The sequence below is a fragment of the Amphiura filiformis genome, chromosome 20, assembly GCF_039555335.1.
Source record: "Amphiura filiformis chromosome 20, Afil_fr2py, whole genome shotgun sequence".
Taxonomy (NCBI): Eukaryota; Metazoa; Echinodermata; class Ophiuroidea; order Amphilepidida; family Amphiuridae; genus Amphiura; species Amphiura filiformis.
The window spans coordinates 19281403-19299084 of NC_092647.1; the positions used below are offsets into that span (position 1 = coordinate 19281403).

At 37.7% G+C, this 17682-nt stretch overlaps 1 protein-coding gene across 1 annotated transcript in view; it reads right to left on the reverse strand.

Moving 5' to 3' along the window:
* Positions 1-2798: 2798 nt before the first annotated feature.
* LOC140142188 (poly(A) RNA polymerase, mitochondrial-like) overlaps positions 2799-17682 on the reverse strand; it is a 34514-nt gene continuing 19630 nt past the window's right edge. The window contains exons 6-9 of the mRNA XM_072164155.1: positions 13305-13531; positions 10688-10780; positions 8364-8881; positions 2799-2933 (exon numbers count right to left, since the gene is read on the reverse strand). Of these exons, the coding sequence (XP_072020256.1) occupies positions 2799-2933; positions 8364-8881; positions 10688-10780; positions 13305-13531 (973 nt within the window). The remainder of the gene's footprint in view (positions 2934-8363; positions 8882-10687; positions 10781-13304; positions 13532-17682) is intronic.

A 17682-nucleotide genomic window follows, 5' to 3' on the forward strand; every position in this document is an offset into this window, starting at 1 on the left:
AAGATACGTAAATGAGTGTGTAACGTAGCTCACAGTAACGTAGTTCACAGGTTTTTAATGTTTTTAATGTGATTTGCGAACGTTAGAACGTTATGTCGGTTAATTCTAATATAAATGGGGTTCACCACTGGTAGCTTTCACATATTATTAGGAAGTACATCTAATACAAGTGCATACTATAGAATCCTGGTAACGTAGCTCACCAATCTTAACATGGTCGGTCGAAATTTCAATGTTTACAACATTTCTATGCCAAAAAATGCTACAGCATCACAATTTTTACTGTGATTTTTAAAAACCTACGAGTGTTTCCTTTCAAAAACCGCAAATTACATTGATACCTCTGTTTTGGTGGAAAGTGCAATTTATTTTAGAATTACACAAAGACGTTTTAATCACTAAAAAATAATGTTGATAAACAATATGATGGTGCGTTATCTAATTAAAAAACAACAAATATGTAAAGAAATCGCATTTATTCAAAGAAAATATTCAGGGTCAGATGTGATACTTGCAAGGGTTAATCAGGCTGAAGAAAGCATTTAAAGTATGGACAACTATATATGTCCGTGTAGATCTCGTTGAGTTCTACCATTCAAAAGAGAGCGACATACAGGATTAGCTTACAGTGCATTGCAGTACGGACGACGGTGATAACTGTAAAAAATTGATATGCTGCCCTCTATAGGTAAAGCATTGATCCCTTGTTCTCTAATTCAAAAATAATGCATGCATGACATGAATTTACCAAAAGCAGAATCCGGATTCGGCCGTCTGCCGAATTCATAATGATATGAATGAATATGGATGAATATCGGTTTGGGGGCGCTGTGAATTCAAAGACTCCTCTTTACTGTTACTGTTGCTAACTTCTTACTGCATATTTAGCTAGTTTTGTTTCAAGGTGCTTAACATGCTGTTCTTTATATTGTTGTGGTTTAAACATTCGCTATGTGCTACAACAACATTATATCTTTAAAAAGCAGTGAACAAAGTTATGCTGCAAGTTTTTCAGTTATTTCTGCTTTATATTGCTTCATTTTAATCTGCTTAAAAAATAGCACGGATAGAATTTTAATTTGCACAGATGAATTTGAAGCAAATAAGCTCATTAACTATCTAATTGACCAAACAGACTGTCCAGTTGTTTTATTTACTGCCAAAACTGAAACAATTAGTGAAAAGTATGTGAAATCACAGACCCGGGTATGCGATTTCACAGACCGGGTCTCTGAATTCAGAGGAGTCTGTGAATTCACAGCGCCCCCCCAAACTGAGATGACAACTTACATTGTATTTGACTTGCAATTTACAACTTCCAGCATACATATGCAGAAGAAGAGGGCACTTGTCATCTGGTACTACGTCTGAATCTTGCACATCTATAAAGATAAGAGGAATAAGGGAATCAAAAGGTCAAAAGGTCATGAACAGATCTAGACTACGATTATGGATTTCCTGATTGGTGAGGTTTTTCTATTCTTCTTTGAAAGGAAGTATTCTTTCATACTTTTTTATACAAATGGAGCACTTTTACTTGAATTCTCAGAAATATTACCCATACATCTACAAGATGTTGAACAACTTCTTACAAGGGCGTGTCCAAAACCAGTGGGCTATGTACTACCTAACATATGCCCAAACAAAAAAAAAGTTGATTTATAATGTGTTAGGCATAAATCCACAAGCTTCAGTACACTTAACAGGAATTTGCTGATCACTGTGGCCAAAGACACATCATATAAATTAAGCCATCGAGGACTTGCAGTTAAGAAGCACATGCCCTTCTACATACTACAATGAACCATCACAGCCAGGATCTGCTTCTAGTACAGGTAACTAAAGCAATAAGCATATGCTTTCTTATCCAGGGGAATTTCAAGTTTGCTCAGTTATTTTACAAAAACAAACAGTGACTTAGACTTCTCCGTAGTCCACTTGCCCATTTTGCATACTCTGGCTATTACATTTAAGCATAAAACTGTGATTTATATTGATTTGTGTGCAACTGATAGATTTTCACATCTGTATCTGATCTTTTCAGTCACCGCACTCCCTCTGTTTGTTAGCTTCCCAAGTGGACTACTGACATTGCCTTGCGGTTAAGATTTTTAACACAGGACTCTATGGAGAGTTAGGCCAATTTCTGGCCTAACTAAAATTGGCATGATGTAATGCATCTTTAAATGGATCTGCCTTGTGATTGGTTGCCCATATCTCACTATGGTTAAAAGCTTCCGAGCCCGCGCCATTATCATTAACTACACCGCATACACAACTATCTGTGGTATTTATGCGGCGCTTTTGTGTTGACGCCAAAGTTAATCTCTCATGAAACATCTAGCTGGCCTTGTACTATACCATGCTTAGTACTTGTGGTTAATGGACTGATAAACAAGTATGCTTAACAGTGTGTTTTTAGAGAGCAAAGTCCCGGGTAAAGTTCTGCTTAAAATTCAAGTCCATAGTCGGATTTTCGGGTTCGCTATCAATAAACTGGTAGATTCCAAAATCAGAATTGTTCAGTATTAAAGTGAGCCATTATAATTATGCAAGATAATGTTGCATTCAATTACTTTTATTGTAACTAATCATCTGATATTTTTAACTCTTTATGACCATTTTACTATTGAATACTTTAATTTTAATAAACATCAGTATAATTTTGTTCAACGAAATGGGTTCATCATGACTAATAGGCCTAATAACATATTTTTAATGAAATTCGACTATGTCATAGTCTAACAGTGACTATGCCAAGCTTAAACTCATATCACCAAACAGAGATGCACCATACTCTAGCGTCTTGCCAACTGATCTAACTTGACTGCACAGAAACCCAGGGGGCTGATATCTTCAAAAACCACCAACCTGGGTTCGCTTTTGAACTTACCTATTCTCCGTTTAACTTCAACAGTTGCAGCAGCAGATGACTGGAAGATAAAATAATTAAAACAAAAGAATTAATTAATTGCAAGCACATTTCTCATGTAGTTTTCACCTTTTCATTTCAAAACCTATTTAAAGGTCAGTCAGAGCGGTGTCTGGGCTAGCGGAAGTTATGCTCAAATATTGAGAAAAATAAAGCCCACGCACACAAGGAAAGGTATGGGTTCGAGGCCTTCATTTGTGAAAATGGCAGAAGCTCTGTTAATCACTCTCCTAAGTTTACTAAGGTGCTCAACAAAGAGCTCAATCTTTTAATATCTGTATTAAAACATAGGGATTCAAGTAGTGAAGAGCTCAGTAGAAGCTCTGGTGCAATCAAACTCCTCAAAAATGAAGGTCTGGACTTTCCGGTTCAATACGTCAGATCCCAAGGCTCATCGTAATGGGTTTCATTTTTATCCCATGTGCATGATTTTTCCTGGGAGGGAAAAAATAGCAAAAACTCTTCATTTTGGCTTATTATTGGTCATTATACCATCATAAGAAATTTCAATCTGAACAGTGACTTCCTTGAATGACTCATTTTATATGAGATCATTGATTTACTTTGCAAGAAAATAAACTGTATTATTTCAGCAAAATTACCCAAACTGGAAAAAATATGGCCTGAATGCTCCAACCTGTCTTAAGTACATGACATTTTGTATATCAAAACCTATATTCAGCATAAATCTATGGTTGTCATTATTTCCATCCATATCTAAGTCAAAACACAGAAAGGTTATGTTGCTTTCTTGGTTTCAATATGACAAGAAAGTGTCAAGAGTCACAGCAGCCTAGTTAAAAATATGTCACACAATTTTTCTCTCAACCGTTGGGCTATTCCAGTTGAAATCCATACACCCTTATGGAAGACATGACCTTAATCTCCCACACAGGGAGTGTAAATTTCAAATGGGGTTACCTATATTGGTGACTCCATTTAAAATCTACAACCACTGTGTGGGAGATTAAGGTCACATTTTCCATAGGGGTGTATGGATTTCAAATGTAATAGTCCATTATAGACTTGTTATAGACTTTCTACAATCTCAAATCACAGCAGCCTAGTTCAAACTATCACAGTTCTTTCAACCATTGGGCTATTCCATTTAAAACCCACTACCCTGTGAAAGATTTTAGAAATATAGTTCCACGGGGAGTATGAATTTCAAATGGAATTACCACATTGCTTACTCCATTTGATTTCCATACACCCTCTGAGAAAGATTCAACCGAATCTTCCACAGAGGAAGTTTCAAATGAAGCAGCATAATGTGTTCATTCTATTTGAAATTCACACTCCCATATTTCCAAAATCTTCCACAGGGGTAGTGTGGGATTTAAATGGAATAGCCCATTATTTTCTATTGTATATACAGAAAAGAGTCCTAAGTTGCATCAGTCCTGGTTCAAAATGTCACAGAACTTTTATATGAACTGTGAAAAAAAAGGAAAGAGTAAAAAGTCATGGCAACCTAGTTGAAAATGTCACAGAATTTTTCTCTTTGAAAACTATTAAACAGAAAATCTAATACCGGGTAACTGGAACTTACTTTTACAACTTGCTATGTTGCATCTGATATCATCAGACTTCATCAGACTTCAACATAGCAAGTTGTAAGAGTAAGTTACAGTACTAGATTTATTTCAAAAAATGTGTGATTTTAATGACTGGATGACTGAGAATATTCACTACTAACAGAAAATGGTGCAAAAACAGCCCAATTGGGCTTCAAACCTGTGGCTGTGGCAACCTGGTACGATAAAAGTGCAATATGTAGGTCACACTAATATTCTGTTCAAACCCTATAAATGAAAATGAAAATGAGTTTGAATTTCACACAGATTTCAACAGCTTGGACAGAGTCTAGGGAAAACAGTCTTACTGGGTCTTTCTGGAACAATTTTATATCTGCAGGGATTTTACCTAAGGCCAATAAAATAAAGATTGTTTGCTTCGTCTGACATGAAGAAGCTCAAAAAAAGTTATTTTCTGGGTCTCAAAATCATGTAGTCATGTTTGCAACCATGGGATATACCAATGTAAGCATCACATCTCTTCAATTTGCAATATGTAATGTGATCAAAATTGGTTGGAAGTCGGAAATATTGATTTTGAAATATAGCCAAACAAAGGAAGTATTTCGACCCATTTTGTTTCCTATTGTGTTGTAAACTCTTTAATTGCTCATATCTTTGGAACTGGTTGTTCAAATTAAATAGGGTTTTCTACAAAATGTTGCTTTGCAAATGCTGTTTACAATCCTATAAGAAACTGAAAATTTAATATGTCCGACTTCATACTGATTTTGCTTGATCACACCACATATTCTTTCTCCCTTTGAAGTGTAGTGCATGTAAACAAAGATAACTTGCACTACGGTGTGCACATGCGTCGTCTCAAAGACGACAGAAATTTTGTTCCAGGTGCATATATATACCAGGTGCAAGTAAAAACTGGAGATGAGGTGATGGAGTTACTTCAGCAGGAGGTCCCTCAGGGCGGCCTTGAAGGCGTCGAGGGATGTATACTCAGCTGGATCTACAGAGAGATTGTTCCAGTCCCTGATGGTTTGGGGAAAGACCATCAGGGAATGAGCTGGTATAAACTGAAGAGCTAGTTGATGGAATGAAGTACTGGGAGGTGTGGCCTCTGGTGGATGTTCTGAGTGGGGTGAGGTAGTCTTCACACTTGATGTCAACCAGGTCATGATGAATCTTGTAGAACAGCAAGTGGCTTTGAAGGTGTCTTTCTTGAAGGGAAGGCCAGTTGAGGGCGCTGATCATATCAGAAACACTGCTGGTGCCTTGATAATTGCCAACAACAAATCGAGCACCGCTTTGCTGAACTTGTGCGACCTTGTTGATGTTCCTCTTAGTGTGAGGATCCCATGATGGTGATGCAATTCCACAGTACGGCGGACATATGTTGTGTAATGGCTGAGGTTGCGTTGCAGGAATGCTCTTGTACAGTTGGCTTTCCTGGTGATAGTGTCCAAATGACTATCCAAGTGGACGCCCAGACAATTTGCTGAGCCCACCACCTCCAAGACTTGGCCATGAACTGTATAGGTTGCTGGAAGGGGATTCCTCTTGTTGGTTATTTGGAGGACCTGGCATTTGGCGTGTTAAACCTCATTAGCCATTTCGATTCCCAGTCTTGGAGAGCGTCAAGGTCTTTCTGGAGTTTGATAGAATCAGCACTTGAAGATATTTGGCAGGGTTGTTGATTTTTTTGATTTAAAAAAAAATATAAAAAAATCAGATTTGTTTTATATAGATCGGATTTTTTTTAATTTAAATTTTTGATTTTTTGATTCCAAGAACTACTATACCCCATGATAAAGTCAAAAGAATACCAGTGGAATACTAGTCATATGCACAATCCTACCAGGTATTTACAAAAAAATCAAAACATGTTTTTACATGTGAAAATTTCAAAGAAAAAAATTGGTAAAATCATGGGGAAAAAACCCTGTTGAATTCTGCACCTTATAAAAATGAATTTTTAGCAATAGATAAAGTGACATCGTAGAGGTATTTTAATTGTATCCAAAAGTTGAAGAAACATTAGGAATGAAGTAAAACATTCAATTTAAGAAAGAAATTAACTTAAATTTATCAAAAATGGTAAAAAAATGAAAAAAGTTCATTTAAATCAGTGATAAAATGGGAGTCACCCATTCAGGTAACTAAATTTGAAATTTAAAAATTACACTCCATGTGTTGGAGATAAAGGAAGTTCCATAGGGGAATGGATGTCAACTGGAACAACCTAATTCACTCAAAATGAAACAACCTGTCGCTGTGACAGCTCTCATCTTAATTTTGCCAAACCAGATTTCAAAATGTCATTACTTTGCTTGGGAACGTCCAATTTCTTATTTAAAGTAAACAATTATTACAAAGATCATTTGAAGCATGCACTTTGCACAAGCATCACAGTTTCACCATTTTCCCAGTAGTGTCAGATTTTGACAGTATAGGTCAAGTATTACACATGACACCAGCATGTAGCAAGGTGAACTAATGCTTCGGAGAATTCATGATTGAAGTGTTTTTATTATGACCCAATCACAGAAAATCGAGGACACAGTTGATAAAAGTGACAAAATCAAAAAAATTGTTATTGTTGAGCACAAAATCCCTTTTTTTATTTATCTATTTACTGTAAAAGCATAATAATTTTCATTGCATGAAAACTTTCCAGATTGGGAAAGGACACAATTTTAATTTTAAAGAATTAAAATTCTTTCATTGTCTAATGGCAATAGAAAATATTTATGTGCACAAAAATTCACAAAGCCTTGCCAGTCCTGAAATTCTTAATACTTTGCTTGCTGGTCATAGGCAAAGCATTTTCTTTTTTTGAGATATTTTCTCAAAATATCAAGAGCTATCTCAACAATCACTGAATCAATACTAGGCTTGTTTGTACTCATTTTAATGCATTTTTCATGCTGATTCCAAATATGGTCATGAAATTGTACAATTCTGAAATTGTGCAATTTTTAATGAAAACTGGGAACTTGTCGTCTGCAGTTGACTCCCGTGTGGAGAGGGTAAACATGTTAAGGCCAAAAAAAAAAAAGATGTTTGCTTGCCCTCAACCGACCGACCCTAATTTTGGAAATCAGAAAAAAGTTGTTTTTTTCTATTTACTGTACAAAAGAATACCGACCCTAATTTTGGAAATTCCTAAAAAGTTTTTTTTTTTTTCAAATTTTGCATTCTGAAGATGTAAAAAAAAATGTATTTTAGAGTTTTTGTTCAACATTTTAGTTGTTTTGTAATGTTAGTTGATTCATTTTGACACCAATTGTCCTTAATTAATTACAAACAGTAGAGTTTGTTAGTAATTAAAAAAAAAAAGAAAAAAAAAAAGAAATCCCGACCGACCAACCCAATTGTTGAAATTCAATTGAGGGCAAGCAAACATTTTTTTTTTTTGGCCTAAATGGAGTATCAGTGCATGATTTACATATTTTTGCATTTTGCATTTGTGAAACAAGCATATAATGTGTGATTGAAGTGGACAAATGTCAAACATATGGGGATGGAATAAGAGTATGCCCGTACATTTATTACTACATATTTTTCTTACTGGGTGACTGAGGCTTACAATTTCAACATAATGTGACCGTCCACCACAAAATCGTTGGGTTCATCACATGGTGACATATCATGGTTTTGTATGATTTTGCAATTTTTGGTATGCAGGTTTTAAATATCGTTCACTTCAGTTACGCCAAGTCCCAAAGATGAAAATTAGGTAATTAATTAGTAATTGAATAATATTAAATTGATGCCCATCATATGTTGAGAAAATGGTAAAAAAAATGAGAAATTGGTGTATCATATAGTAGTGTATCATATACGAAGTGGGCAAAATCACATGAAAATAATTGAAAACCCATATTTCTTTTACTTACATTGGAAGGATTAACAGAAACACCATCTTCACCATTGTCCACAACACTCTGAAGTTCCTGGGAAGAGGTAACAGGCAATTCCATCTCTTCCACAGTCCTGTCTCCTTCTTCTAAATCAACATCTCCAGCTGTTTCATTACTAAGGTCTTTGGTATCCACAGAATCACTAACCAAATCTAACACTTTGTCTACATCAAATTTTGTTCTTCTTCTTCTTCCATGCAAATGCCTATACAAAAGTGGCAACCCCCATGTCTTGTCCGATGATGACGACGGGTTGGCATGATCAGTTAATTCCATAACACGGAGAGACTCCCTGGCTGTGTCTCTTATTAAGTTCACAATGTTTTCCTTAACATTTTTACTCGTATTCAGATGAGTTTCAAATGGGTTTTCTACAAGAAGGCTGAACTTCTCGGTGAGAGAATGGGGAATAGCTTGGCCCCGACGAACCGATAATGTGTGACGTGAGAAGTCAAATGTAGCACAAAAATGGAAGAATTCTTGTAGTAAATCCTCTGAAAGAAAATGAAATTTGTATATCTGTTACCATGCAACAGACATGCACTTCTAAGTGCACACCCCCACATATTTGCCATCAAACAAGGACCATGTACACACTATTATTAGACATACACATGCAAGCACACCCCACCCCTACAGGTTTTTGCTAGCCACTGTGAATGCTCGCCATACACCCTCCACAGAGGACTAAATTTCACTATCCAACAAATACACACACATCCCCTTTCTTCCCACTTTTCCTGTAGCATGTCTTGTCTCAAGATGAGGATAAGGCCATGATGGATTTCGCAGTGGCAGATTTGAATTGCACATGCTAACCTAATCCCATGAGGCATGTACACAGGTGACGCAACTGCTTAAATACACTAATTCGAATCTGTCACTGCAAAATCCAACATGGTGTTACTCTCAATTTGAGATGATACACACTATAATAATATAATAGTTAACCTCCAGTCCCACATATAAAAGCAAGATTACTTACCAATTTGTGTTCTTTGACACTGGTACCAGTTTCCAGTGATTATGGACATGACTGCCACATCAAATGCAATGTAGGATCCACATTATTTGTTGATTAAACAGTCATATAGGCCTAACTATTATTCATACACTCCTAGATAGTGAGAACCAATCAGAGCACACATTAGTAAATTACTAGCCGTACATAAATATTGAAAAATTGCACGGGCGCGAACTCCGCGTAGTATGCGCAGTGCTTTTGGACGCCAGTTCATTTTTTTTGCAGGTGGGTGCATTTATATTTGCTTGCATTTTCCAACATTTTTAGTGACAATTTTGTTATAAAAATAGTGAAAATTACTTGTGTATGGAATAGGTTAATAAATGCGTATCACTTGTTGCTTGAGAAATTGTACAAAATAATGCACTTGTACTGAGATGTTGATGCATCTAATGCACTCCCCCTCCACCTTCAGGGCTCGTGCATTAGACACATCAACATCTCAGTACGCATGCATTATTTTGTACAATTTCACTCCCAACAAGTGATATACAAAATTACAGTCATTTCAAGAAGACCCTATATTGCATTTGGAAGAGGCATGCTTTTCAATAACCATCAAAACTGATGGGTATACCAATCATTTTGATACAGCCTCTATCTCCTACAGTACCTAGTATTAATGCACTTATCAAGTCTTTCCCCGGCCCTGGGGGACCCGGGACTAGCGGGGACTTAGCCGGGGCAGTACATTTTGCCAACGTGACATCCCGCACTGACCCGTTAAAGTCCCGCCTACGGGCATAAATTTTCTGTACATCCCCGCTATGACTCGGCCCCGCTAGCCGGGCTACAGTGTGACAATCCCGCACAATCCCCGACCCCATGGGCCGGGACTTGCGCTGAAACAATGTACAAGCCCGGCTATGCCCTGGCCTATCTTGCAGAGTTTAATATACGGTATACGGGCATAGATAAAAAGAAGAAGAAGAATAGTTCAAAGTTAATTCAACTTGTTAGGGCAATAATATTGCATTTTGTCAGTAGCGGGAGAGGGGTCAACGACTTTAATAGCACATGCTAAAGTTTGCAGCTATGTCTCGGCAGTGCGGGGGAAAAAAATTGTACACCCCTGCAAAAGCCCCCGCTAACATGAATGATTGGCCCGCATAGCGGGACGATCTACTGTACATCCCGGCCAAGTCCCGGCTAACTTCCCGCCTTGGGCAATGATTTTGTGTACTTCCCGGCTACGTCCTGGCATGTTCCCCGCTATGTCCCGGGTCCCCCAGGGCCGGGGAAAGACTTGATAAGTGCATAAAGCATGCTTACTTACCAACAGACTGTGTGTTCTTTGACACTGGTACTTTGCTGATATCTCCTACAAAAGTTGTGTCTATACCCTTCACTTTGCTTCTTTCAACTTTTGCTGATGAAAAAGGAAAAAAATAATAAAATCTATAGTTCCACATAAATAATGTTATTTCAACTACACTACAAAATTTATATAGCAGCCACCTGCACAGGTACACCATCACCAAGGTACCTCACTGGTACACACAGAGTACCTACACAGCACCAATGCTACATCTGTACAGAAACCCACCAGCAGTGGCACTGATGGTACTACATTGGTACAGCAGAGTACCAGCCAAGTAGTTTGGCAATGGCGTACCTGCGTAGACAGCCCCAATAGGAATCTGGTGGTGTAGTATCTGTATATCTCAAGATAAACTGAAATCCATTTCTGAAGCAACTTTAAAATCGTAGATGTCACCACAAACCCTAACTAAAATCTCTGAATTCCAACCTGTCTGTCTTCTTCCTAACCACAACATAATCTAAAACCTAACCCTATATCCAAGACCCTAACCCTAACCACAACATAACCTAAAACCTAACCTTATGCCCAAGACGCTCTTCTCCAAGATCATGAAACATTATCATACTTAGTCTGAAGAAATACACAACAACCTGACTAAACAACCACACTAAACCCATCCCCAAGATTAACTTCTCAAAACCACGCTCCAAGAGTATGTCACAGAAATTAGTCATTTTTGATAATATAGTAATACTTCACACAGTAACATAGCAGGTGGGGCCATGCAGTGACCCCCTCCCACAATCATGGACCGGAGGTAAATCACAAGTCGTCAGTAAATGAATGGTCCCTGGTGAAAAAAATTTGGGGCCAACAATTCACAATTTCATGTGTACATGTTGTCCAAGTGGAAGACCAATACTACATGTTTCAAAAATCTGTGGTGTGATTCATTCATTTGGACTGTTATGTTTAAGGTGGCTGTGTACTCTCAGACATGCATGTAGTAAAAGTGCAATAACTTTGTAATTATTCGCATAAGACATATAAAAGTATACATTTTATAAAGGCAAGACATCAATAAATCTTAATATAAATACAGATTTGGGGTAAAAACAACAATTATGAAGAAAATCACCAAAAAGTGAGTTTTTGGCAATATTTGTTAGGTACATCATAACAAAAAAACACTCTTTCCAAAATATTTTATTTTGTTTTAGCTCAATCTTGAGGCTCCATTCCAAAAACGGTTTTTTATTTTTTGATATTGGCCTTATTTTTTGAGATATTGACCATATAAGGCATCAAATTGAACTTTTAAAATTCACAAACGCCTATTTGCACAAAATGATGCCTAAAATCGGAAATAGACCAAAACATAAAAAAATGAGAAAACCGTTTCTTGAGTCGATCATGCTTTTTACGATGATCATATTTGCTTACCTATAGTTGCTGTATTTATTGAGTTATCGTGTACCTAAATCGTCATTTTACCGAGAAAATGAACATTGAAATAATGGCGTTAAAGTTTAAAGTGGTTACATTTTGCCCTTTCATCGAATCTCACAGGAGAATCGGCAGTTTTCGTTTTTCTACCTTATATTATGTGAACATCGGGTAAATCCACAGCCCGTTGAGAAGTTTGAGCGAAATCCATTAATAACTTGATATTCAAATCGAGGAAAAGAACTTGAAAAAACCCACGTTTTCTCAGCTAATTCGGAGCCGTGTGGCCACTTGCAATTAGTGTTTCCCTAGGCTGCGCCACGCATGCAGATAAGCGTCAGCGTATGCGTAGCGTATCTGTGCGTTAACAAATTGCGCGATACGCAGGCGCTTGATGCGTTGTTGTGCGTGTCACCCGCTGATACAACAAAGATTTTCTCTCTTTTAAAATTGCAAACACGAATGAAAGAGTGAAATAAAATCCATAAAATAGCGCAGTTGGAGTTTATAAATCTGGATTTTCTTTCCTTGTATTTATAAAAAACATAACAAAGTAACAAATATCAAAAAAGCTCAATTTTGCGAAAGAAACAACGTCTTGAGTACACAGCCGCGTTAATCTGCCACATTAAAGGAAATTATATTGGTCTCCACCCCCACCCCACTTTTAGATTCTTGAGCACCCTGGGCAAAAAAATGGGGTCAACAATTCACAATTTCTGACGGCAAAAATAGTTCCGGCGGTACATATGTTTGTCCCCCAGTTCCGAAAACCTGAATACACTACACAGGTAGTCCAACAAAGGCACATCCATCCATCAACATTCTTGTCTGTTGGAAGGGTGTGACTCAGACCCCCGGGGATTACAAGTCTATAACTCTATCATATTTGCAATGTAAAATAGTTGGTCTGAAATTTGATGGCACACCGCTGACATCATCAAATTTTGTTAATTTGTTTGTATGAAGAAGGCTAGTCCTTTCCAGACCCCTTCTCTACCCCAAGATCATGAAACTTAATCATATTTGCAATTACATTGCCTAAGTGCATAACATGATGGCCGCGCCTGGGCTCGAACCTGCAAGCCCCCAATTGCGAGGCAGAGCATGTACAGCTGTGCCACAGTTCCCTGAGACATCCCCACACTACAATTACATCACAGATATAACTCAATGATCATACTTGCAATACTGCACAGGTAGTCTAACGAAGGCACCACCGCCGGTGTCCTTGTCTGTAGGAAGAATATGACCAGCAATGTGAGAGGGAAATTGGTGATCCAACTGCCTGGGTGAACGTTGGTTATGTGATTGACGCGAGCCCAATGGCGTACAAAGAAGACTAGCTGAGGTAACCTGACGTCTAGTTGGTTGTAGAGATAAAGCAGCTCTGTACTGGTGAGTCCTAACCTGTATAATGTAAGCGACAAATGACAAAATCAATGTTTCAATAATACAGTCTAAACTCTTTTATCCGAACCTCTTTTATACAGATCTCTATGTTATGCGGATGTGTGATATTCATAGGAAAACATGTTTGTAATGCTTTTATGCTCTGAAGCATTTCAAAGGACATATTTATGTGGCATGCAGCACTTAAATCCCACTCCCTTCGAACATCATCTGAAAAATTACTCATAACTCCTCAGGTTAACCTCAATATCAGCAGATGAACGCTTATTTCATTTTGCTGCTCCAACTGTTTGGAACTCACTTCCAAACAACCTTCGTAACCACTTTCTCAATTTAAACATCAGCTTAAAACCCATCTCTTCCGTCAAGCTTTTCCAGATTCATAGAATTAATTGCACTTTTGTTTGTTTGTTTTTTTCATGCTTTTCAGAAGATTTTGCGTCTTAAAAGAACCATTTATAATTAGTAGTAGTCGTAGTATTAAATACCATCTTTCAATGTTATTACCCCAATCACTGAACCAATACTGGGCTCGTTTGTACTCATTTTAATGCACATTTCATATGATGGTCATAAAAATGTACAGCATACAACATAGGCAATACATGCAGCCCAACAAGCCTAAGAAAAGAAACGAGCCAAGTTGGTATATATGCCATAAATTGTTTTATGCCAAAAATAATGGTATGATGTTAAATAAGATGCAACAAATGCAGGTCAAAGGCTAAACACATCACTGGTTTTAGCATCAATAGCCTGATTTCATAGTTAACCCCAGACGGAGACAATGAAACACAAGGCAACAGCAAATTTTGGCAATACTCATTGGCCATTAGGATAGACAATAATTTTATTTTCATAAACAAAGATTTCAGCCATTATATCATTAAAAGCAAAGGGTTTGTACACAACCCTGGAATGAAATCAGAAAGGATGGGATTCCAAGCTAAAAGCAAAATACTCAACCCAATTTCTGTTCGACAGCAAACACCCGACTGAGGAATCGTGAATCCCAATCGCAATCAAGCAAATTCAAAAAGGGAAAATCAAAAGGATGGAATTCCAAGATAAAAGCAAAATACTCAACCCAATTTCTGTTCTCCAGCAAACACCGACTGGAGAATCTGAATCTAATCGCAAATTCAAAGGGGAACTCCCTAATAAGAGCAAAGTACTCGACCCAATTTCTATTCTACAACAAGCAGTACTGAGGAACGTGGAGCCCACAAATAACCCGACAAAGGGAATTTTTATAATGGCAGAAACTTTCCACTCTATCAGATTTTCATTCTATAATTAGTGCATACAATCAATTGCTCCGAAGGCTGCATTCCTTGGAGTTAAGCCTCTAGGTAACATACCTGGAAGCTACAATGACTGAAATAATGAATGTGAGAGAAGATTAATGAGAAATATAGAGTACAGGTGCATATAAATGGAAGATGCAAGATAAAAGAAAACAAAGATCTCCTTGTTTAATATGTGGTTTGTCCTCTAAGTAATATGTAATTGAATACCTGAGTGGAAGAAGGGCCCAACTCCATCAAAACTGTTTTTGAGATATTAAGAATAAACTTAATATTTGGAAAAGTTTTATAGACAGAATGTTTTCATCTTTAGGGGACCTTTAATACATGAAAATACAATATTACATACATTCGAAATTATATATGATGTTTCCATGGCAACGGTACATGTCTTAATACGAGCTGGAGTTGGGCCCTTCTTCCACTAATATACTTGCAAGTGCCAGTTCCGTAAGCAGATGTGTTATAAATAGCTACAGAAATTAGGTAATCATCCATTAATTGCACAAGTAGAAGCATGTAATATGTTAACAAGAAAGTTTATTGTAGTGAAAAGCAGATTTCATGGATGAACAAAATTCCTCTTTAATCCAATATTTGTGGAAGAAGGGCCCAACTCCATGGAGTTGGGCCTTTCTTCCATGAAAACCATGATTAAGTTTACGTGGATTGTGGAAGACTATTTAGAGAGTGAATTTGGGCTCATCTTTCACACACAAGGAAGAACAGTCTGCTGGCAATAAAATGCTGGGTCTAACTCATTTTTGTAAAAAATTGGAGTTGGGCCCTTCTTCCACTCAGGTATTCAATTAAACATGACATGTTTAACTCTTGATTGATAAGTCTGTCTTCTGTGAGGACTACTTCCTATGTTAGAAATTTTTTGAAAACAGATCTGTTGTAATAATGCTATATGCTGCAGTTAAATTTTATGCTGCTGCTATATAGCATTATAATGAATTTTGACCGAGCATGTCGGGAGCTTATCATTTATTTGCTATTGCAACAAGGATATTTGAGATTCCAAGATGAAAGCAAAATGCTCAACCCAATTTCTGTTCCACAGTAACACTATACTGAAGAATCTGAATCCCAAAGCAAATCCAAAGTGGAAATACAAAACCTCATGGGATTCCAAGATAAAAGCAAAAATACACAACCAAATTTCTGTTCTACAGCGAATACCCGACTGAAGAATCCAAATCCCATAAAAATTTCTTTACCCATATAATTATCTGTGCTCAAATAGCATGCCTAAAGCTAGACCCTCCCTCGGGTCCATGGAGAACGACTGGTAATGTAGATTACATAGCATTAAAAATCAACCCAATACATGGACCCTCCCAGTCTGTAAGCAATTTGACTTCCAGTTCCCACAAAATGCTGGGAGTTCACTTTTACGGATTTGGAGTCACGCAATCTTTCTATATACCACGTCCATGTTTTCACTACATTAACGTTTGTGTAGCGACTAAACAACGATATTGTATCCGACCAAGCAACGCAGCTGGGCAGCGCGGGGATAGTTGAAAAGGCGTCCCTAGCTAAATAATGTGCAAACATTAGCAAACTGCACGCGATCATATACGCAATATGGACAATAGGCCTAAGTCCGAGTCGAGTGGTTGCCTTTTATTATTCGCGTACCATGGGTCTATCAGGCGCGTGCCACTTGAGCTCAATACCTCTCAGTTGTTGACAAGTGTCCCATCCGATCTTGCGTCACATCCCGCGGCATAGCTTTGTGCTACCATATTTGAATTGAAACTGGGGCGGGGCTTTACGTAATTGACATCGGAATCACCGTGCTTCGTTGAACGAATATTTGGAAGTGAGATCTCTAACAGATTGGACCAGTCTCGGAATCAGCGCTCAATGGACTTTCGCGTTCACTTATAATACTGATATATTTCTATATTGCTGCATGGTTGACTGTGGTGGGTGTAATTAGTGGGGTCGCGGTGGATTTGGGGATGAAGAGGAATGGGTTTTTGGCATTGAAGAAAATAAGGGGGGAGTTGGCATTTTTTTTCATAGGGCATTACGTAATTATTTATTGTTACATTATCCAGAGATGGAACCGAACCGAGACTGGGGGCCAGTCTAGCCTAAAGCATGCTATATATCATGCAACTATTTAACTTGTTTTCCTTAATTATGTAAGGAAAGCAGTACCTATTTTTTAAAAACAACTTATGATTTGCCTGAAATAAAGTTATGTGCTTGCCTTAACATTTTTGACAAACACCTAAGCTCCCCTTTAATTGGGAGCGGTGGGTGGGAATTAAAATTTTCGTCTATCCATTCTGGTAACCAATAATGTAATGAAAACAAATCACCTACCACGGTGACCTAGCGCAGACGAGAGGGCAGCTCTCATTGGTCAACACACGATGCTGTCATACAGCTATGGCAACACCCGGGAAAACACAGACCTGACCGGTATGAACTGAAATTGCCTCCGCGTGGGGTCAAATTTGTTTTCTAACTGTTTCACGTTAGAAAACTTTATTTTCAAACAAGGCTTTTCTTGTTAAACATGGATAATGGGCTTCAAAATAGCTAAGAAAATATCCAATCACAATTCACACATTTTTACCACTCATTTCTCAGGTTTAATGAGCTATTCTAGTTGAAATACATACACCCCCTATGGTAGACATGACCTTAATCTTCTACACAGGGGGGATTTCAAATAGGTGCCCCCATTTGAAATCTACATGCCCTGTGTGGAGATTAAGGTAATTTCTCCCAAGGGGGATGTATGGATTTCAACTGGAATATCCCAATGTGTGACAATCCAATATGGCTGGTTAACCAGGACAGAGCTATTCCAGTTGA